General features: G+C 42.0%; 1 protein-coding gene across 1 annotated transcript in view; it reads left to right on the top strand.

Annotated features, from left to right (window-relative positions):
* The window catches only part of dnah9l (dynein, axonemal, heavy polypeptide 9 like), a 429,781-nt gene that overhangs the window by 20,754 nt on the left and 386,402 nt on the right, over window positions 1-22,625 (top strand). The window contains exons 7-10 of the mRNA XM_060828114.1: window positions 7,190-7,401; window positions 9,799-10,032; window positions 15,668-15,835; window positions 16,080-16,196. Coding sequence (XP_060684097.1) covers window positions 7,190-7,401; window positions 9,799-10,032; window positions 15,668-15,835; window positions 16,080-16,196 — 731 coding nt within the window. The remainder of the gene's footprint in view (window positions 1-7,189; window positions 7,402-9,798; window positions 10,033-15,667; window positions 15,836-16,079; window positions 16,197-22,625) is intronic.

Genomic DNA, 22,625 nt, shown 5'->3' with positions numbered 1-22,625 from the left:
CCTTGGTGGTGGGGTCTGTTTGGAGGAGGCGGAAATGATGAAGGATGATACGATGTATCTGGAGGTTGGTGGGGTGGTAGGTGAGGACAAGTGGGGTTCTGTCCTGGTGGCGATTGGAGGGGTGGGGTTCAAGGGCGGAGGAGCAGGAAGTGGAGGAGATGCAGTGGAGAGCATCGTCAACCACGTCTAAGGGGAAATTGCAGTCTTTGAAGAAGGAGGCCATCTGGGTTGTTCGGTATTGGAATTGGTCCTCCTGGGAGCAGATGCGATGGAGGAAGTAGAAACGGGCGGTGCGGAGTTGTGGGATTATGAGGTTGGAGGCGGTGGATGGGAGATCCCCTGAGGTGATGAAGTTATGGATGGTCTGGGCGATGATGGTTTGGTGGTGGGAGGTGGGGTCATGGTCAAGGGGGCAGTAGGAGGAGGTGTCCGTGAGCTGGAGTTTAGCCTCAGCAGTGTAAAGATCGGTGTGCCAAATTACCACCGCGCCTCTCTTGTCTGCTGGTTTGATAGTGAGGTTGGGGTTGGAGCGGAGGGAGTGGAGGGCTGCACGTTGTGAGGGTGAGAGGTTGGAGTGGGTGAGAGGGGTGGACAGGTTGAGGCAGTCAATGTTGCGGCGGCAGTTGGCTATGAAGAGATCGAGGGTGGGTAAGAGGCCAGCACGGGATGTCCAGGTGGATGGGGTGTGTTGGAGGCGGGAGAAGGCGTTGTCAGAGGGTGGGCGAGAATCCTGGCTGAAGAAGTAGGTGCGGAGATGAAGGCAGCAGAAGAATTGTTCGATGTCTCGCCACATGTTGAACTCGTTAATCCGGAGTGTAGGGGGATGAAGGTGAGGCCTCTGCTGAGGACTGATCTTTCATCCTCCAGAGAGGGGGCGGTCTGGAGGGATAGTGAAAATACAGCAGAGCTGGGAGCTTGGACCTGTTGTGGGGCTGGAGCTGGGAGTGGGGGCGGGGTTAGGCGTGGGGGCGGAGATCGGCACGGGGCAGGGTTAGGAGCGGGGGCGGAGATCTGCGCGGGGCAGAGATCGGTGTGGGGGCGGAGATCAGCGCGGGGGTGGAAACGCATGCAGCGTGGTTGTTGTGCAGGTGAGTGATGTCACTGGGGACGGAAATAGATGCGGCGACGGCAACTCCGGGGGCAGAAGTGGCTGCGGCGACGGCAGAAACAGTGTTGTTTCCAGTGGTTGTGGACCCCGTGGAGGCCGCGAATCTGGTCCTCATCTACCATCCCACCAACCTCCAGATACATCGTATCATCCTTTGTCATTTCCGCCACCTCCAAACAGACCCCACCACCAAGGATATATTTCCCTCCCCACCCCTATCAACGTTGCGGAAAGACCACTCCCTCCGCGACTCCCTCGTCAGGTCCACACCCCGCAACAACCCAACCTCTACTCCCGGCACCTCCCCCTTTGCCAGAGACCAGGGTTCAATTCCTGCCTCAGGCAACTGTCTGTGTGGAGTTTGCACATTCTCCCCATGTCTGCATGGGTTTCCTCCCGGTGCTCCGGTTTCCTCCCACAGTCCAAAAATGTGCAGGTTAGGTGAATTGGCCATGCTAAATTGCCCATAGTGTTAGGTGAAGGGGTAAATTTAGGGGAATGGGTATGGGAGGGTAGCTCTTCGGAGGGTCGGTGTGGACTTGTTGGGCCTCCTTCCACACTGTAAGTAATCTAATCTAATCTAGTAACTACACCATGATGTTTGCATCTCTGTCATTTTCTTGCTGATTTGTTCCACTACATACTTCCCACTAATTGGTGATCTGTATGTTGTATTGAGCAACATAAGTGCCCTGGTTTTATTTCTTAGCTCTAGCCAAATCGATTATGTTCTTGAAACCTCAAAGACATCCACCTTCTCCAATACTGCAAAGCTTCCCTTAACCAAAAACATCACACCCTTCCTCCTTTACCATTCCCTTATCTTTTCTGAGCACCTTTGTCATCAGAAATGTTTAACATCACTATATGTGCCATATAAAGTTAATACCTGCTTTGGGCCAATTTAATTTGTTTTTATTTATAGCACTCTTCTGTTTGAAACTCCTGTTTGTTGTACTGCTTATCTGGATTTCAATCTCATGGTTACAACTGAACAAACAAAGACAGTTATCTGGACTGTTATCTCTAATACTCTTATCAATTTCCTCTTCTGGAATGAAAATGTCATTTTTGTGGTCACAGCTCCAGCAAAGTTTGAAATCAGTTCATGGACTTTCGCAAGTCTGTGACTTGACTAAATTTCCCGTGATGCCTTCCTGTTCTATAACTTGTAATGCAGTTCTTCAGTCAGTATACTACTTTTCCTTTTGATATTCACTTCCACCATTTTTGATGAGAAAATTTCAGCACCCAGGACTTGACCAGTTTACATTCACTAATGTGAAAGAAGGATAAGAATAGTAATGTTCTTCAAAATGATCAAAAAATACAAAAATAAGTGATTGACTTGCACATGAACACGAGAACAAATATATATACAGGCGCACAATCCTTTATTTGAAATGCTTGGGACCAGTTGGTTTTTGGAATTCAGAATAAGTGACAGTTCGATGGTGAAATCTTACCAGAGGAGCACACTCACTGATTAAAACAGGCCCTGAAACAAAATTGAGGCCTGCCAATGCTGGGCCACGCAAACCCTCACGTCGCATCTGAGTGACACGCATCGAGTGGATGTCGACTCGGGTTAACTGTTTGCATACCAAACAACTTTGTTTATGAGAAAAAAACTTCACAAAAAAACCTTCGGACTTTGGAGCTTTTCGGATTTCGGATAGAAATGTTGACTACCTGTACTAGCAAAAGAACATATGCGAAAAAAGAGAAACATGTAGAAACGTGGAAGAGAGAACAACAGCATTCTGACTCTTTCAAATTATTCCAAATTACTCATTCAGAGTTTGGTGATATTTTGTATATGAGTACTGTTTTTTTTCAGGGATTCCAGTGCCAATAGCTTCTAGACATCCATGTGTACACTTCTGATATTTGAGACCACAAAATGGGAAAATTTTTATTTAAAGTCAGCAAATACAAAATAGCCATTATAGCACATCTTACCTTCTTTCACTTACCTTTCTTTCATTTACTTCCAGTCCCTGCTTATAGAATACAGTGGTTCTGCCACATTAATACTCAGTCAAAAGGTGTGATGCTGGAAAAGCACAGCAGGTCAGGCAGCATCGAAGGAGTAGGAGAGTCTGCGTTTCGGGCACAGTTGACTCTCCTGCTCCTCGGATGCTGCCTAACCTGCTGTGCTGTTCCAGCATTACACCTTTTGACTCTGACTTTCCAGCATTTGCAGTCCTCACTTTCTCCACATTATTACTTAGCCCAATAGAGAGGTCCGTTTATTTTGGTCAGATAGAATCACATCAAATATTGCTCTGAGCCTGAGGCATTGTTCTTATTTATTGGCCTGAATTTTACCTTGTCTTTCTCTGTTGACTAATTTATTTCAAACATGTACTTCATTTTTTTGGCCTGTGGGTGCTCAGGGAATTACTAATTTGACCTTCACTTTTTTGGGTGTTGGGAAGTAGAGCTGTTAAATTTCTATCAAGCAAGAGGTCATTGTCCATATTGGAAACAACAACATAGCGAGGGAAAAGTTTGAGATTCTGAAGGGAGATTACAGAGAGTTAGCCAGAAATTTAAAAAGGAGGTCCTCGAGAGTAGTAATATCTGGATTACTCCCGGTGCTATGAGCTAGTAAGGGCAGGAATAGGAGGATAGAGCAGATATATGCATGGCTGAGGAGCTGGTGGATGGGAGAAGGATTCACGTTATTGGATCATTGGAATCTCTTTTGGGGTAGAAATGACCTGTACAAGAAGGACGAATTGCACCTAAATTGGAAGGGGACTAATATACTGGCAGGGAAATTTGCTAGGACTGCTTGGGAGGATTTATGCTAGTAAGGTGGGAAGGTGGGACTCAGGGAGATAGTGAGGAAAGAGATCAATCTGAGATTGGTACAGTTGAGAACAGAAGTGAGTAAAACAGGGCAGGCAGGGACATAGTAGGACTAATAAATTAAACTGCATTTATTTCAATGCAAGGGGCCTAACAGGGAAGGCAGATGAACTCGGGGCATGGTTAGGAACATGGGACTGGGATATCATAGCAATTACAGAAACATGGCTCAGGGATGGGCAGGACTGGCAGCTTAATGTTCCAGGATACAAATGCTACAGGAAGGATAGAAAGGGAGGCAAGAGAGGAGGGGGAGTGGCATTTTTGATAAAGGCTAGCATTACAGTGATGTTGAGGGAGGATATTCCCGGAAATACATCCAGAGAAGTTATTTGGGTGGAACTGAGAAATAAGAAAGGTATGATAACCTTATTGGGATTGTATTATAGATCCCCAAATAGTCAGAGGGAAATTGAGAAACAAACTTGTAAGGAGACCTCTGCTATCTGAAAGAATAATAGGGTAGTTATGGTAGGTGATTTTAACTTTCCAAGCATAGACTGGGGGACTGCCATAGTGTTAAGGGTTTAGATGGAGAGGCATTTCTTAAATGTGTACAAGATAATTTTCTGATTCAGTATGTGGATGTACCTACGAGAGAAGGTGCAAAACTTGACCTACTCTTGGGAAATATGGCAGGGCAGGTGACCGAGGTGTCAGTGGGGGAGCACTTTGGGGCCAGTGACCATATTTCTATTCGTTTTAAAATTATGATGGAAAAGGATAGACCAGATCTAAAAGTTGAAGTTCTAAATTGGACAAGGCCAATTTTGATGGTATTAGGCAAGAACTTCTGAAAGCTGATTGGCCCCAGATGTTCTCAGGTAAAGGGAAAGCTGGAAAATGGGAAACCTTCAGAAATAAGATAACGAGAATCCAGAGAAAGTATATTCCTGTTAGGGTGAAAGGAAAGGCTGGTAGATATAGGGAATGCTGGATGACTAAAGAAATTGAGGGTTTGGTTAAGAAAAAGAAGGAAGCATATGTAGACAGGATAGATCGAGTGAATCCTTAGAAAAGTATAAAGGCAGTGGGAGTATACTTAAGAGGGAAATCAGGAGAGCAAAAAGGGGACATAGCTTTGGCAAATAGAATTAAGGAGAATCCAAAGAGCTTTACAAATACATTAAGGACAAAAGGGTAACTAGGGAGAGAATAGAGCCCCTCAAAGATCAGCAAAGCAGCCTTAACGTGGAGCCACAGAAAATGGGGGAGATACTAAATGAGTATTTTGCATCAGTATTTACTGTGAAAAGGATATGGAAGATATAGACTGTAGGGAAATTGATGGTGATATCTTGCAGAATGTCCATATTACGGACGAGGAAGTGCTGGATGTCTTGAAAGGGGTAAAGGTGGATAAATCCCCAGGACCTGATCAGGTGTACCCAAGAACTCTATGGGAAACTAGAGAAGTGTTTGCTGGGCCTCTTGCTGAGATATGTGTATCATCGATAGTCACAGGTGAGGTGCCAGAAGACTGGAGGTTGGCTAACATGGTGTCACTGTTTAAGAAGGGTGCTAAAGACAAACCAGGGAACTATAGACCAGTGGGCAAGTTGTTGGAGGGAATCCTGAGGGACAGGATGTACATGTATTTGGAAAGGCAGGGACTGATTCTGGATAGTCAACATAGCTTTGTGCGTGGGAAATCATGTCTCACAAACTTGATTGAGTATTTTGAGGAAGTAACAAAGAGGATTGATGAAGGTAGAGCTGTAGATGTGATCTATATGGACTTCAGTTATGCATTTGACAAGGTTCCCCATGGGAGACTGATTAACAAAGTTAGATCTCATGAAATGCAGATAAATGCGAGGAGCTGCATTTTGGGAAAGCAAATCTTAGCAGGACTTATACACTTAATGGTAAGGTCCTATGGAATGTTGCTGAACAAAAAGACCTTGGAGTGCAGGTTCATCGCTCCTTGAAAGTGGAGTTGCAGGTAAATAGGATAGTGGAGAAGGCGTTTGGTATGCTTTCCTTTATTGGTCAGAGTATTGAGTACAGGAGTTGGGAGGTCATGTTGCGGCTGTACAGGACATTGGTTAGGCCACTGTTGGAATATTGCATGCGATTCTGGTCTCCTATTGGAAAGATGTTTTGATACTTGAAAGGGTTCAGAACAGATTTACAAGGATGTTGCCAGGTTTGGAGCATTTGAGCTATAGGGAGAGGCTGAATAGACTTAGGGTGTTTTCCCTGGAGCATTGGAGGCTGAGGGGTGATCTTACAAAATTGTGAGGGGCATGGGTAGGATAAATAGACAAATGCTTTTCCCTGAGGTGGGGGTATTGAGAACTAAAGGGCATAGGTTAAGGATGAGAGGGGAGAGATATAAAAGAGACCTAATAGGCAACATTTTCGCGCAGAGGGTTGTACATGTATAGCAAGAGCTGCCAGAGGAAGTGGTGGAGGCTGGTACAATTGCAACATTTAAGAGGCATTTGGATGGGTATATGAATAGGAAGGGTTTGGAGGGATATGGGCCGGGTGCTGGCAGGTGGGACTAGATTGGGTGGGGATATCTGGTCGGCATGGATGGGTTGGATGAAGGGTCTGTTTCCAGGCTGTACATCTCTATGACTCTAACTGTTCTAGTGGGTTTAAGCATTTTATATGCTTAATGTCTACTTATAATGATCTCAAACGGCACCTGGCATCCCCCAAAGGTGTCCCACATCCATGGTAAAAAAGCATCTAGCCTCTGCAAAAGGATACCACATCTTTCTAAAGGATTCTGCAAAGTTTAGACTTGCTCCAGCCAGGCCTAATCAGCATATAATGGGCAGAATTTTGTTGAGCTTTTGGAGGTCTCCTCTGCCAGCTGGAGAGCCAGTAAGAATAGGTGGTGCCTCTTTTCTGGAATGTTGGCTGCACAACACACCAATGAAGCAGTAACAAAGCAATGGGTGGGTCTTCTCCTGGAATTAAAACTACTGGATGGAGATCTCTCCTGGTCAGAGCAGGTGGATAATTAGGAGCTAGAATCTTACACATTCAGTGGAGGAGAAATGAATAAGAGGATTTTGAAGATGGGTTATACTGGACTCGAAATGTTAACTCTGTTCCTGTCTCCATAAATCTTGTCAGACTTGCTGAGTTTCTCCAGTGTTATGTTTGTTTCCAATTTCCAACATCCTTAGTATTTTGCCTTCATATCAATGTTAGAGAGGTGTGAATAATGCTCTTTAATATTTGTAGGTGTCTCTGAGGCTCAAGACATTGAATTGCATCTCCGAACTTTGAAATGCTATCTATCGCAATTGGAGGAATTAAACTTCACCGAAATTGAGCCACTTATTACTCCCCTTTTCCATACTATTTGCTTGATATGGAGCCATTCCAGATACTATTGCTTCCCATCAAGAATTATTATCTTGCTACAGGAATTCTGCAATCTTATTATCAACCAGGTACATATGTCTGGTATAATGTTAAAAATAATCTTTGGCAAAATTTTCACGATTTGATTGTGAATATGTAATTCATTACACAGCTTCTTATTATTTGGGCACAGGAAAATGAGGACTGCAGGTGCAGGAGATTAGAGTCTAAAAGTGTGACACTGGAAAAGCACAGCAGATCAGGCAGTATCTGAGGAGCAGGAGAGTCAATGTTTTGGGTATAAGCCCTTCAGGAATGTGGAGGGGGGGGGGAACAAGGAGGCTGAGAGATAAATGGGTGGGGGTAAGGTAGCTGGGAAGGTGATGGGTAGATGAAGGTTGGGGGTGATGGTGATAGGTTGGAGGGGAGGGTGGAGCAGATAGGTGGGAAGGAAGATGGATAGGTAGGCCAGATCAAGAGGGTGGTGCCAAGTTGGAGGGTTGGATCTGGCATGAGGTGGGAGAGGGAGAGAAGGAAGCTGGTGAAGTTGATATTGATGCCATGTGGTTGGAGTGTCCCAAGGCAGAAGATGAGGTGTTCTTCCTCCGATCATCAAGTGGCTTGGATTTGGCAGTGGAGGACGCCCAAGATTTGCATGCCCTTTACAGAGTGGGGGGGGGGAGTTGAAGTGGTCAGCCACAGAACAGTGGGGTTGTTTGGTGCTTGTGTCCCAGAGATGTTCCCTGAAATGTTCCTTGAGTTGGTGTCCTGTCTCCCTAATGTAGAGGAGACTACATTGAGAGCAACACACACAGTAGATGAGGTATTTAGATGTGCAGGAAAATGTCTGCTGGATGTGAAAGGATACTTTGGTCATCATATTGTGAAAATAGATTATTAATGTCTGCCTAACTTCATATACAAGTTTGTAGTTCTTATCCATGAGAATAGATGGATTCTATAGAAAATTGAATAATGTTTCTTTGGAGGTTAGAAACTTTTAAAGTGTCAAAACAAAGCAATTGCTGATGTTAAAAAAAACTTTCAAAGCTTTTATAACTGCTGAATTGTTAACTTAAAATATCCATGTTAAGCTTTATACAGCTTCAACCAAAACTTCAATGTGATTTCCCTTCTGAAGTGATTTGTCAGAAAAAATAGTAATTTGAATCATAGTCATACAGCACAGAAACAGATCCTTCAACCCATCTTGTCCATGCCGACCAAGTTTCCTAAACTGAACTAATCCCTTTTGCCTGCGGTAGGTCCATATCTCTCTAAGTCTTGAATATCCATGTACCTGTCCAAATGCCTTTTAAATCTTGTTTAAGTGTGTCTTTGTGTCCACAAATCTTTGCTTACATTGTTAAATTGTTAAAATGTCTCAGAAGAAAACTTGAAACTCCCAATATCATTCATTATAACTTAAATGATAAATAATGGTGTCTCAGTGATTGGCACTTCTGCCTCGCAGTACTAGGGACCCAAGTTCGATTCTAAACTTGGGTGATTCTGTGTAGTTTGCACATTCTCCCCGTGCCGGCGTAGGTTTCCTCCAGGTGCTCTGGCATCCTCCCACAGTCCAAAGATGTGCGAATCGGGTGAATTGGACATGCTAAATTGTCCATAGTGTCAAGGGATGTGCAGGCTGGATAGGATAGCTATTGGAAATGCAAGTTTACCGGGATAGGTATGGGGTAGTGGGATGTCCTTTAGTGGATTGGTGTGGAGTTGAATGGCTGAATGGTCTACTTCCACACTGTAGGGATTCTATGATTCTAAACATGAACAGATGTTGCTGGCATCAACGCAGATACAAGCGCTGACTAATAGGTGGTTGCATCACAGATTTCTCAACTTTGACATTTAACTCAAGCAACTATTTTCCCATTTTTTTTGAAGACATTCCTCATTGGTGGATCTTATCAATAAATGCAGTCTAAGTTTTCACCATATTTTGGCAGGCATAGTCAACTACAGGCCTCCAACTTACCAAAACTATACATCCCACCTGATTTGGGATGAAACCTATCCAAATGCCAGAATTTATTGTTGGTAAAGTAAGTGGTTCTCCAATTTTCAGAACTGTTTTTCTGTTTCATTGACTTTCTTCTGTGACAGCGGCTGGTCTCGATTCTATTTCCTGCAAGATACCCTGCACATTTGTTTTCCTCACCCTTATGACCCACCATTGGACTTTACGCATTTCCATCAAAGAGGTCTTCCCTCTCAGTCCTCCCTCTCCATCTTCTTCCAGCCACCTCTACATCTCCGTAGATGTGAGGCAGAGCTCTTCAAAGCAGATGTCTTTAAAAATTGTAGGTTGGTTGGAAGGTAATAAAATACCTTGTTACAAAACATTTTAGTTCACGAGTCTAGTATTGCAGTCTTTACATGTCTATGTATAAATATAAAATATATGCAGAAAGATATTTGTTCACATCACTTTTTTCAATTTTTTTGTATTTATAATATTTTTTCAATAGGCATTAAACTATCTAGTTCCTGAAGAGATTTTTAAAGTTGAGACAGAAGAAGCATTGGAGAAGGTGCAACTTGCCATTCACATATTGGAAAGCTTTAAGAACTGTTTCCATCAACACAGATTAAACATTTCTCGGTATTACAGTAACACCATGGAAGTGAAACATTGGGACTTCCCTACCCAAATGGTCTTTGCTCGTTTTGATAGATTTTTTGCCTGTTTGTTAAAAATTGAGGTATGTAAAACTGTGCAGCAACTAAATGTGTTATTTTGCTTCTGTCATTGTACGACTTGCTGAGATATAAAGTGTAAAATCTATTCAGTCCTAATTATTTCATTACAATTTTAGGACTGAAAGCTAATTTTAGCTTTATTGATATAGATTATCCGAATTTCAAGGGATTTGAACTCCATACTAACTGGCCACCACAAACCTTACATTGGCACATAGCAGAGCTCAACATGCTTCATTGTTTACAGTGTAACACAGTTCGAAAAAGGTGTATATCACCTGTTATGTTGCTGAACGTGGTCTACTGATTTGTATTATTTATTGTTACGTTCCTGCCAACATTCTACCCTCCCATATGAGCTAATATGCTAGGTTGTGGTCTACTACTGCTGATTGTTCATAACCCAGTTTATATGGCCTGAAATTGCAATCCCCTGACTCACCGAGCTGCATTTCGCCAAATTCATTGGTAATCCAACATTGGGACCATTTTACAGTTCCAATGTTCTTGAGGTTAGAATGCACTGCATTTTGTGGGAGGATATTTTGTGGGAGGATTGCCTTCTCAATCAGGATGTGAATGCTGGAAGGAGCATTTGAAAGATGTTGGTGAGTCTGCAAAGAGGATGCAGCCAGTGAGTGAAAAGCCCAATGGAACAGGCTTTCAATCAATGAGAAAACAGCTTTTCTAACTAGGGTGGTCACTTGATTCATGAACACCTCCTTGGAGATGATAGTAGACAGGTTCCAGGAACACTTCATTTCTGGATGTTAATAACAGTAGTCTTCTGTCAGACTCACAAATGCATGGCTAGAGGTTGAAAGAGATGTCAGCAGCTGCAGTGTGGTTAGCAGGACTTGAGTCAAATGCAGGAAATGCTTCAGTATCCTTCTGTGGTCTGACTTGGTAAGTAGCAGCCAATAGAGTCATAAAAGAATGGCACAACTCTGATCAGAAAAGCTTGAAGGCAGAGCATACACTAAGGGGTTTGTGCCTGGCTTGTTCCAAGGGAAGGGGACAAAGTTATGTATGCTTGGGAGGATGGTGATGTAGATTGAGGGTGTGCAATGATTGAGTGAAGGCTAATGTGGGAAAATGTGAAGCTGTTTACCTAGAGTCATAGTGTTGTACAGTGTGGAAACAGATCATTTGGTTCAACTTGTCCATGTCGACCAGATATCCTAAATTAATCTAGTGCCATTTGGCCTGTATCCCTCTTAATCCTTCCGATTCAATACCTATCCAGATGCCTTTTAAATTTAGTAATTGTACAAGCTTCTACCACTTCCTTGGAAACTCATTCCATATATGCACCACCTTCTGCTTGGAAAAGTTGCTCCTCAAATCCCTATTTAAATCTTGCCCCTCTCACCTTAAACCTATGCCTTCTAGTTTTGGACTTCCCCACTCTGGGGAAAAAAGATTTGTCTGTTTACCCTATCCGTTCCACTCATGACTTTATAAACCTCTACAAGGTCATCATTCAGCCTCTGCTTCTCCAGGAAAAGTAACCCCAGCCTATTCAGCCTCTCCCTATAGTTCAAACCCTCCATCCCTGGCAACATCCTTGCAAATCGTTTCAAACCCATTCAAATTTCACAACGTGCTTTCAATTGGAGGGAGACCAGAATTGCACACAATATTCCAAAAATGGCCTAACCACTTTCCTGTACAACCACAACATGACCTCCCAACTCCTTTGCTCCATGCTGTCAACAATAAAGGAAAGCATACCAAATGTTGCCTTCACTATCCTATCTACCTGCGACTCAATTTTCAATGAACTATGAATCTGCACTCCACGGTGAAGAGAATGTTTTTCCCTCTGAAGGTTGTATGACTTTGGAATTCCCTGCCTCAAGGCAGTGAAGGCAGAGTCACCATTAAGTGTACAAGTCCTGCCCTGATTTGCCTTTCCAAAATGCAGTACTTCATATTTATCTAAATCAAACTCTGTCTGTCACTCCTTGGCCCATTGCCCATCTGATCAAGTTCCCATTGTATTTTGAGGTAACTTTTTCGCTGTGCACCACACCTCCAATTTTGGTGTAATCTGCAACCACACCTCATATGTTCACATCTAAAAACGTTTATATGAATGACTAAAAGCAGTGGGCCCAGCATCGATCCTTGTAGCACACCACTGGTCACAGGCCTCCAGTCTGAAAAGCAAACTTCCACCACCACCCTTTGTCTTCTACCTTTTGAGCCAGTTCTGTATCCAAGTGGCTACTGCTCCTTCTATTCTATGTGGTCTAACCTTGCTAACCAGTACACTATGAGGAACCTTGTTGAACACCTTGCTGAAATTCATATCAATCACATCCACCGCTCTGTCCTCAACAATCCTCTTCTTGACTTCTTCACACACAAAACCATATTGACTATCCTTAATCTGTCTTTGCCTTTCCAAATATATGTAAATCCTGTCCCTAAGGATTCCTTTCAACAATTTGTCCACCACTGATGTCTGGCTCACTGGTCTGCAGTTCTCTGGCTTTTCCTTACCTTGCTTGGATGGAAACAATATTTTTTTTAAAAAGCAGAGTGTTACACTGAGAAAAATTGCAGAAATCTGATTGCAAAGGAACCTAAATGATATGAGTCACAAAAAATTAGAATGTAGGTGCAGCATATAGTCACAAAGGCTATCCTTGATACTATGAGATGAACTGAATGTAAACATAAATATTCTTCAGTTATACAGTGTGTTAGTGAGACCACATCAGACATACTACATGCAGTTTGGTCTCCTTATTTAAAGAAAGATGTAAATATATTGCAGGTGATTCAGAAGACTTTTACTAGATTGATATCTGGAAAGAGTGGGTTATCTTATGAGGAAAAGTTGAACAGGATGGGCTTGTTTTTACTGGATTCTCAAAGATTGATGGGTAACTTGTTTGAAGTGTGTAAGATATGGTCTTGACAAGGTGGACGTAGGAAGAATGTTTACTCTTATGGGTCAGTGCGTAATTAGGGGACACTGCTTTAAGTTAGGGGTTGTCCTGCCAGGTTTGAGGTGAAGAGAATGTTTTTCCCTCTGAAGGTTGTGTGACTTTGGAATTCCCTGCCTCAAGGCAGTGGAGCAGAGTCACTATTTTTGTTAAGACAGAGGTGGCTACATTCTTATTATGCGGAGAAATCAGACTTATTGGGATTGATGGGAATGTGGAATTAGAACCATAAACATATCAGCTGTGATCTTATTAAATGCAGAGCAGACTCTTGGCACTGAGTAGTCTACTTCTGATTCTAATTCATATGTTCAGTATTTCCCCAGCACCCTACACTATTTAGTTTAATGCTCTGTAATAGACCTAATAAGGTGATTTGCTAGACCTGTGACACAGTCCAGGTCGGATGAATGCTATAGGGATGGCTATGCTCTTTCTTTCTTCAATACTGCTGCTCATATGCCATGATTTCAAAACCTATCTCTTCTCCACCAGTCTTTGAGCCACACGTTCGACTGTGTATGCCCGTTTACCCTATATCAGTTTTCTTGCGCCTCTGATAGTAATTCAGAGATCATTACATTTGTGATTCTACTTTAAGTTAATTCCTTAGCTGCTCATACTCCCTCGACAGATGCTCTAAATTTATTCTACCTACTTTGAAGATACCTAGTTGGACCACTTTGCTGATGATTGAGAGTAGACTGATAGAGCAGTAATTTGTCCTACCATTTGTGCTCAGGGCACTTGGGAATTTCCAACACTGTGGGTAAATACCTTCGTGGTTGCTGTACAAGAAAAACTTCACTTAGGCACAGCTAGTTCTGGAACATGCATCTTCAATGGTATTGCTGGAATGTTGTTAGCGCTCATAGATTTTTATGCTGTGTCTTTAGCCATTTGTTGAGGACGTGGAGAGAATTTAATTAGTTGCATTCTGATGGTGGATGGATCAACCACCCGCCACATCTGGCTATAGATTGGTGCAAATACTTCAGTCTTGTCATTTGTACTCGTGTGCTAGCCTCCATCTTGATGTTTAATTGTCCACCCCAATATTCATAACTGGATTGGGTAGGACTGCAGAGCTTAGATCTAATCTCTGATTGCCTTCCCGTCGCATTTAAGGCAATGCTTGAATCTGATTAGATAGACACACGTTTAGAGGAATTAAATCTTAAAACCTATCAAGTCATCACCTACTTGCTCACTTAATTAACACCATCAGCTTCTCATGGCTAAGAAACTGATACTAAAAAAAGCAGCACCTTCTTCCTCCTGGCAAAGAATTTCAATCTGCACTAAATTCAGATGTGAGCATTTGTACTTTGTCATGCTCAGGCCTCACCACACTTTATGCTCCCATTGTGTCTAACCAGTTCTGCTCATCATTGTTTGATAGTGAACAGCTGAAACATGCAGCTTACACTACAGAATTATTTAAAATGCTGCATTACCAATTGGAGTTACTTCAAATATGTGCACTTTATTCCCTAATCAAAGAGAAACTCCTGTCCTTGCAACACCAGCAAATGTATCAATAAAATAAATATCAGCAAATTAGTTCATGATAATCTTGGAGGCATCTTAAACTGAAATGACTCTTGTATTGTGTGGTATATTATTACGCACAAGTTTTTTTAACATTGGACATCTCGGTCCTTAGCCCAGCATTTTGCAATTAGCAGATTTTGGCTAACATTTCTTCTCACAGTCTCTACAGTAATTTCCAAACTATAATTTATTCATATTCACACGTGGCCATGATGTTACAGGATGGTGAGACCCTGACCACTTGCTAGAAATTTGGGAGATCCCTGCTTGTAAAATACATGAATGGAAACTTCAATTTGTATTTTACTAGACTTGAGCAACTAATTTCCTCTGTCAGGCTGCTGCCCATTAAAGGAAAACGTTCCTCTCTTAAAACATGCTGCCAACCATTTAGAATACAGATTCCTCTTCTGTCTCAACATTGCCACTGGGAGCAATTGTGGAAGGCCTTTGCCAAACTTGCAGGAAGCCCCAGAATTGAGTTAAATTTTTCGGGCTCAACAAGGCACATCAGGTGAAATGGGAGAGGTGATCTTAAAATTCGTTAGCCCATCCCACCACAGAGAGGCCTACTGTGGGCCGGAGGATGCATAATAATAAGGGTCTCTGTTTGCCGCCTTAGGTGGTAGAATGCACATCTGCCACTGATAAGTGATTTGTGATGAAGGGCTTTTACCCGAACCGTTGATTCTCCTGTTCCTTGGATGCTGCCTGACTTTTTGTGCTTTTTCAACACCACACTCTCGACACTGATAAGATATCAGTCTGTCACCTTCCACCCATTTGTTAAAATGCCAGCAGAGGTGGGAAGGAGATGGGCACATCATCTGCCACCATCTGAGCTATTATACATGCCTTCCTTCACCCCTATTTCCCGCTTCAGCTCAAATCCTGTAAAACCCTGGCCATTATTATTTAAATATTTGGGATTTAAAAATGAAGACAAAGAAACTGATTTAATCCCCTTACAAGTTGTAAACTGCAAAAGCAAGGAAATTGTGCTATATTATTATAAAACACTGGTTACCCTTCAACTTTCGTATTGTGCTTAAAGCTTCTAAAAAAAACCAAACACATGATATTGACATGCTAAAATGTTACTTGCCCAATATTAATTTGTTTTCAGGAACTGTTTAATACAGCTATGGACTTTTTTAAACTGGAGAGAATTGAAATAGGAGGTTTCAAAGGAAAAGCTTTCAGTGAAATAATATATGGTATCAGTGAAGAATTTCAGGAACGTTGGCGAGTATTTGGAGAAAGCAAGTATGATCCACTTGATTACAACAACAAGGTATAACTATTATGAAACAGTGGACATTGATATCTGCTTTCATTTGCATGTCATAAAATGAAATTTATATTCTAAAATTAATTTGAAAACATTCCAATACTGCTAATGTTAATTTTAGTTTTTAAAAACTAATTTCATTTTCAGAGAATTTCTTTTGAAAATAGGTTTGTCAATATGTGAAAATTATATTATATCAGTGCTAGATTATTCACAAATCTAAAAATATCTACTGCAATCTCTGTAGGAATTTTTGTCGGATCACAGCAAATTCATGGATCAGTTACTTGATTTTGACAAACGATTAGGCTCAGTGCTGAATCTTGCATTTCAGAATTCAGAATCTCTGGAATCGGCTTTTAAGGTACTAATTGTGCATTGCTGTGGCTAGGATGTAAAAAAAAAGCTTCATTTAGTATTTTTGAAATAGTTGTATCATAAATTACTAGGTGGACCTTAAAAATAGTAAATGTATATTTTGGTTTCAAATGCAAGATGTAAAATAAAAGGGGCAAAGCATTTATCTGTTAAGTGACCAACTTTATCTTTGTAGAAAATTTTTGCTGCAGCTGCTGGTTGAGACAAATAGAATTCTATCTTTAAGGAAAAATTACTTAAATATTGTAAGTCAGGATGAGGATTTATATGGAGATCATGAGGGAGTGTAATTAGCTTTGAATTACTTTAGCAAAGATCTGTCACAGTCAGAATGGTCCGTTTTTTGTTTAACTGCCCTGTTGGTGTTGAAAACCCTAGTTTTAAAATTGTTATTTTAATGTAACATCAATGCATAATATTGTGATGAATAAAAAATAGAGCTTGCTGGAAAAGTTCAGCAGGTCTGGCAGCATCTGTGGAGAGAAATCAGAATTAACGTTTTGGGTCAATTGATCCTTAGAACTTTCAATTTTTATTTTGTATTGTGATGATCCTGTTAGAGCGCTGGTCTGTCTACCAGAAGAACCAAGTTGACAGCTTGCAGTTTCAGAAATGTCATTTGAACTCTCTCAAAAGGAGAAATCAAAATTATTCTTAACTAAATTAAGGAAAGTTGTTCAGATGTAACTGAAACAAACTATTCAGATCCTCAATCATTTTCTGCAAATTCAGCTAAGTCATGGATGATTTGTAACTTTGTTCTACATTCCATGATAATTTGCTAAGCTTATGTATTGGTTAAAATACTTTTCAAATTTCTAAACTTGAGGGAATAGGTACCAAATTTATTTACTGTGACTTAATTTAACCCTTTGTAATGAAACCCATTTCCATCAGTTTGAAAAAATGCAACTTTCAGGTTACACTCAATTCCAAGAATTGCTCAATTGTAAAATTCACTAATAAGAAAGAGTTTGATGGTAAGTCTGCATGGATCAGCACTTCAGTGTAACCGAAAGGAGTGCTGAAAAGCCCATGAGTAGCGTTTGGTGGATCCAACGGAGCTAGATTATGGCAAAGAAAAATGGCAGGAGTAGTATCAACTTGGTCAAGCTCACCATTGAAAAACTGGAGTAATGTGTGAAGAAGTACAATATCTTGAACTGGGGATTGTAGGCTAAGGACAAACAGGTGATTAACCAGAATGGGAGCAATCGTTGAGATAGTGCATGATGAACCTTCACTTGAGAGGGAGTTTCAAGGACAGGTCAATGGAACTGAAGATTGTAACCCTTTTTTAATGAGATTTAATTACCCCCGCTTGCATTAATATGTGGAGATTTGCTATGATCCCTCATCAGTCTTTCAGCCATATTTACCACGTTAATTCTGGGTGCCAGACTTGTAGAATGCATTACTATTCTAATGTTGTGCAGTAGAGTTTATTGTTGCTTTGTACAAAATTGTGATCGGTCGTTTTATTTTCTTAGTAAGTGTCTTGAATCTCACGCTTTTACAGTCATAGAGATGTACAGCATAGAAACAGACCATTTTGTTCCAACCCGTCCATGCCGACCGATATTCCAACCCAATCTAGTCCCACATGCCAGCATCAGGCCCATATCCCTCCAAACCCTTCCGATTCATATACCCATCCAAATGCCTCTTAAATGTTTCAATTGTACCAGCCTTCACCACATCCTCTGGCAGCTCATTCCATACACGTACCACCCTCTGCGTGAAAAAGTTGCCCCTTAGGTCTCTTTTATATCTTGCCCCCTCACCCTAACCCTATGCCCTCTAGTTCTGGACACCCCGACCCCAGGAAAAAGACTTTGTCTATTTATCCTATCCATGCCCCTCATAATTTTGTAAACTCTGCAAGGTCACCCCTCAGCCACTGATGCTCCAGGGAAAACAGCCCCAGCCTGTTCAGCCTCTCCCTGTAGCTCAAATACTCCAATCCTGGCAACATCCTTGTAAATCTTTTCTGAACCCTTTCAAGTTTCACAACATCTTTCCGATAGGAAGGAGACCAGAATAGCATGCAATATTCCAACAGTGGCCTAACCAATGTCCTGTACAGCTGCAACATGACCTCCCAACTCCTGTATTCAATACTCTGACCAATAAAGGAAAGCATACCAAACGTCTTCTCCACTATCCTATCTACTTGCGACTCCACTTTGAAGGAGCTATGAACCTGCACTCCAAGGTCTCTTTGTTCAGCAACACTCCCTAGGACCTAATCATTACGTGTATAAGTCCTGCTAAGATTTGCTTTCCCAATATGCAGCACCTCACATTTATCTGAATTAAACTCCATCTGCCACTTCTCAGCCCATAGGACCATCTGGTCCAGATCCTGTTGTAATCTGAGGTAACCCTCTTCGCTGTCCACTACACCTTCAATTTTGGTGTCATCTGCAAACTTACTAACTGTACCTCTTATGCTCGCATCCAAATCACTTACGTAAATTACAAAAAGTAGAGGACCCAGCGCCTATCCTTGTGGCACTCCACTGGTCACAGGCCTCCAGTATGAAAAACAACCCTCCACCACCACACCCTGTCTTCTACCTTTGAGCCAGTTCTGTATCCAAGTGGCTAGTTCTCCCTGTATTCCATGAGATATAACCTTGCTAATCAATCTCCCATGGGGAACATTGTCGAACTTCTTACTGAAGTCCATATAGATCACATCTACCGCTCTGCCCTCTTCAATCTTTTTTGTTATTTCTTCAAAAAACTCAATCAAGTTTGTGAGACATGATTTCCCACGGACAATGCCTTTCCAAATACATGTACATCCTGTCCATCCACTTGCCCACCACTGAGGTCAGGCTCACCCGTCTGTAGTTCCCTGACTTGTCATTACCCCCCTTCTTAAACAGTGGCACCACATTTGCCAACCTCCAGTCTTCTGGTACCTCACCTGTGACTATCAATGATACAAATATCTCAGCAAGAGGCTCAGCAATCACTTCTCTAGCTTCCCACAGAGTTCTCGGGTACACCTGATAGGTCCTGGGGATTTATCCACCTTTAACTGTTTCAAGACATCCAGTACTTCCTCCTCTGTAATCTGGACATTTTGCAAGATGTTACCATCTATTTCCCTACAGTCTATATCTTCCATATCCTTTTCCACAGTAAATACTGATGCAAAATATTCATTTAATATCGCCCCCATTTTCTGTGGCTCCACACAATGGCCACCTTGCTGATCTTTGAGGGGCTCTATTCTCTCCCTAGTTACCCTTTTGTCCTTAATATATTTGTAAAAACCCTTTGTATTCTCCTTAATTCTGTTTGCCAAAGTTATCTCATGTCCCCTTTTTGCTCTCCTGATTTCCCTTTTAAGTATACTCCTACTTCCTTTATACTCTTCTAAGGATTCACTTGATCTATCCTGTCTATTCCATGACATATGCTTCCTTCTTTTTCTTAACCAAACCCTCAATTTCTTTAGTCATCCAGCATTCCGTATACCTACCAGCCTTCCCTTTCACCCTGACAGGAATATATTTTCTCTGGATTCTTGTTATCTCATTTCTGAAGGTTTCCCATTTTCTAGCTGTCCCTTTACCTGCGAATATCTGGGTCCAATCCGCTTTCGAAAGTTCTTGCTTAATACCGCCAAAATTGGCCTTTCTCCAATTTAGAACTTCAACTTTTAGATCTGGTCTATCCTTTTCCATCACTATTTTAAAACGAATAGAATTATGGTCGCTGGCCCCAAAGTGCTCCCCCACTGACACCTCAGTCACCTGACCTGCCTTATTTCCCAAGAGTAGGTCAAGTTTTGCACCTTCTCTAGTAGGTACATCCACATACTGAATCAGAAAATTGTCTTGTACACACTTAAGAAATGCCTCTCCATCTAAACCTTTAACACTATGGCAGTCCCAGTTGATGTTTGGAAAGTTAAAATCCCCTACCATAACTACCCTATTATTCTTACAGATAGATGACCTCTCCTTACAAGTTTGTTTCTCAATTTCCCTCTGACTATTTGAGGGGTCTATAATACAATCCCAGTAAGGTTATCATCCCTTTCGTATTTCTCAGTTCCACCCAAATAACTTCTCTGGATGTATTTCCGGGAATGTCCTCCCTCAGCATAGCTGTAATGCCATCCTTTATCAAAAATGCCACTCCCCGTCCTCTCTCGCCTCCCTTTCTATCCTTCCTGTAGCATTTGTATCCTGGAACATTAAGCTGCCAGTCCTGCCCATCCCTGAGCCATGTTTCTGTAATTGCTATGATATCCCAGTCCCATGTTCCTAATCATGCCCTGAGTTCATCTGCCTTCCCTGTTAGGCCCCTTGCATTGAAATAAATGCAGTTTAATTTATTAGTCCTACCTTGTCCCTGCCTGCCCTGACTGTTTGACTCACTTCTATTCTCAACTCTACCAGTCTCAGGTTGATCTCTTTCCTCATGATCTCCCTGAGTCCCACCATACTAATTTAAATCCTCCCAAGTAGCTCTAGCAAATTTCCCTGCCAGTATATTAGTCCCCTTCCAATTTAGGTGCAATCGGTCCTCCTTGTACAGGTCACTTTTCTACCCCAAAAGGGATTCCAATGATCCAATAATGAGAATCCTTCTCCCATACACCAGCTACTCAACCATGCATTCATCTGCTCTATCCTCCTATTCCTGCCCTGACTAGCTAATCCAGATATTACTACCCTTGAGGACCTCCTTTTTAAATTTCTGCCTAACTCTCTATAATCTCCCTTCAGAATCTCAACCTTTTCCCTTTGTCCACATTGGAACCAATGAAAAACTATGACCTCTTGCTGGCCCCTCTTCCCCCATGAGAACATTCTGCACCCTCTGAGACATCTTTGATCCTGGCACCAGCGAAACAATACACCATTCTGCTTTTTTTCTGCTGGCCACAGAATAGTCTGTCTGTACCTCAGACTACAGAATCCCCTAACAGAATTGATCTCTTGGAAGCTGACGTACCCATCGTTGCATTAGAGCCAGTCTCAATACCAGAAACTTGGCTGTTCGTGCTACGTTCCCCTGAGAATCCATCACCCCCTACATTTTCCAAAACAGCATACCTGTTTGAAATGGATACATCCACAAAGGACTCCTGCCCTAGGTGTCTACCTCTCTTACCCTTCCTGGAGTTAACCCACCTATGTGACTGTATCTGAGACTTTCCCCCCTTCCTATAACTGCCATCCATCACTTACTGTTGCTGTTGCAAATTCCTCATTGCTTCTATCTGTCTCTCCAACCGATCCACTCGATCTGATAAGATTTGCATCCAACAGCATTTATGGCAGATATGATCCGCAGTAACCCTTAAACGCTCTTTAAACTCCCACATCTGACAAGAAGTACATATCACTGTAAAGGCCATTTTTGCTCCTTCACAACCTACAGACCCAGAAAATAACACCGTCTTATTTTGTGGGTGGCATGGTGGCACAGTGGTTAGCACTGCTGCCTCACAGCGCCTGAGACCCGGGTTCAATTCCTGACTCAGGCGACAGACTGTGGAGTTTGCATGTTTTCCCCGTGGGTTTCCTCCGGGTGCTCCGGTTTCCTCCCACAGTCCAAAGATGTGCAGGTCAGGTGTGTTGGCCATGCTAAATTGCCAGTAGTGTTAGGTAAGGGGTATATGTAGGGGTATGGGTGGGTTGCGCTTTGGCGGGTCGGTGTGGACTTGTTGGGCCGAAGGGCCTGTTTCCACACTGTAAGTAATCTAATCTAAAACACTGCACCAGGTTAAGTTAATAGCTATGGCTTATATTTTAAATTTAATCAAGAGACTTATCTCCAAAAACACATAATCAAGAAAGAACCCACTGTACTCACTAATACAGCCTTTCTTTTGGACAGACTTAAAACAACAATTAACTTATCTGATTCTGTGCTGTGAACTTCGTCCAAACCGGTTCCTCCAAGATTAGTTGTGAAATTCACTGTTTGTTAATTTTCCCAGATGCACTCCGATGTCCAGCGACACATGAATTCAAAAACAGCAAAGGCAGTAACTGTGCAGGTTCTCCCCCTCCCCTGCACTGTCCTCGCCATGTGCTTCCTTTGTCTGTTCTTCTCCCTTTTAAAACTGCTGTTGTTTTGACTTTTTTTCCCCAAAGTTCCAAAACAATGCAACAGCATATAAAGCAGCAATTGCTGCTCCTGGAATTCGAGGAAATCACCTCCAGCACCTAAAATACCTCAAAAAAAGGAGCAGCTCTTGCAGCCAGAAATTTTTCCTGTCCTCCATCTTGGATTACCCAGAATCCTCTTAAGACTTGTATTTTTAAAGTACACAATTCAGGACTCTGGCCAAGATTGTAACACTTTTTAAACTATGGTATAATACAAGTGAATCTGTACTATAAGCTCTCCAAGGCCAGTAAGGTTAACATTGTTTTAGTTC

This window comes from Hemiscyllium ocellatum, chromosome 7 (genome assembly GCF_020745735.1).
Source record: "Hemiscyllium ocellatum isolate sHemOce1 chromosome 7, sHemOce1.pat.X.cur, whole genome shotgun sequence".
Classification (NCBI taxonomy): Eukaryota; Metazoa; Chordata; class Chondrichthyes; order Orectolobiformes; family Hemiscylliidae; genus Hemiscyllium; species Hemiscyllium ocellatum.
The sequence above is the reverse complement of the archived record's forward strand: the minus strand, read 5'-3'. Positions and strand labels throughout refer to the sequence as shown.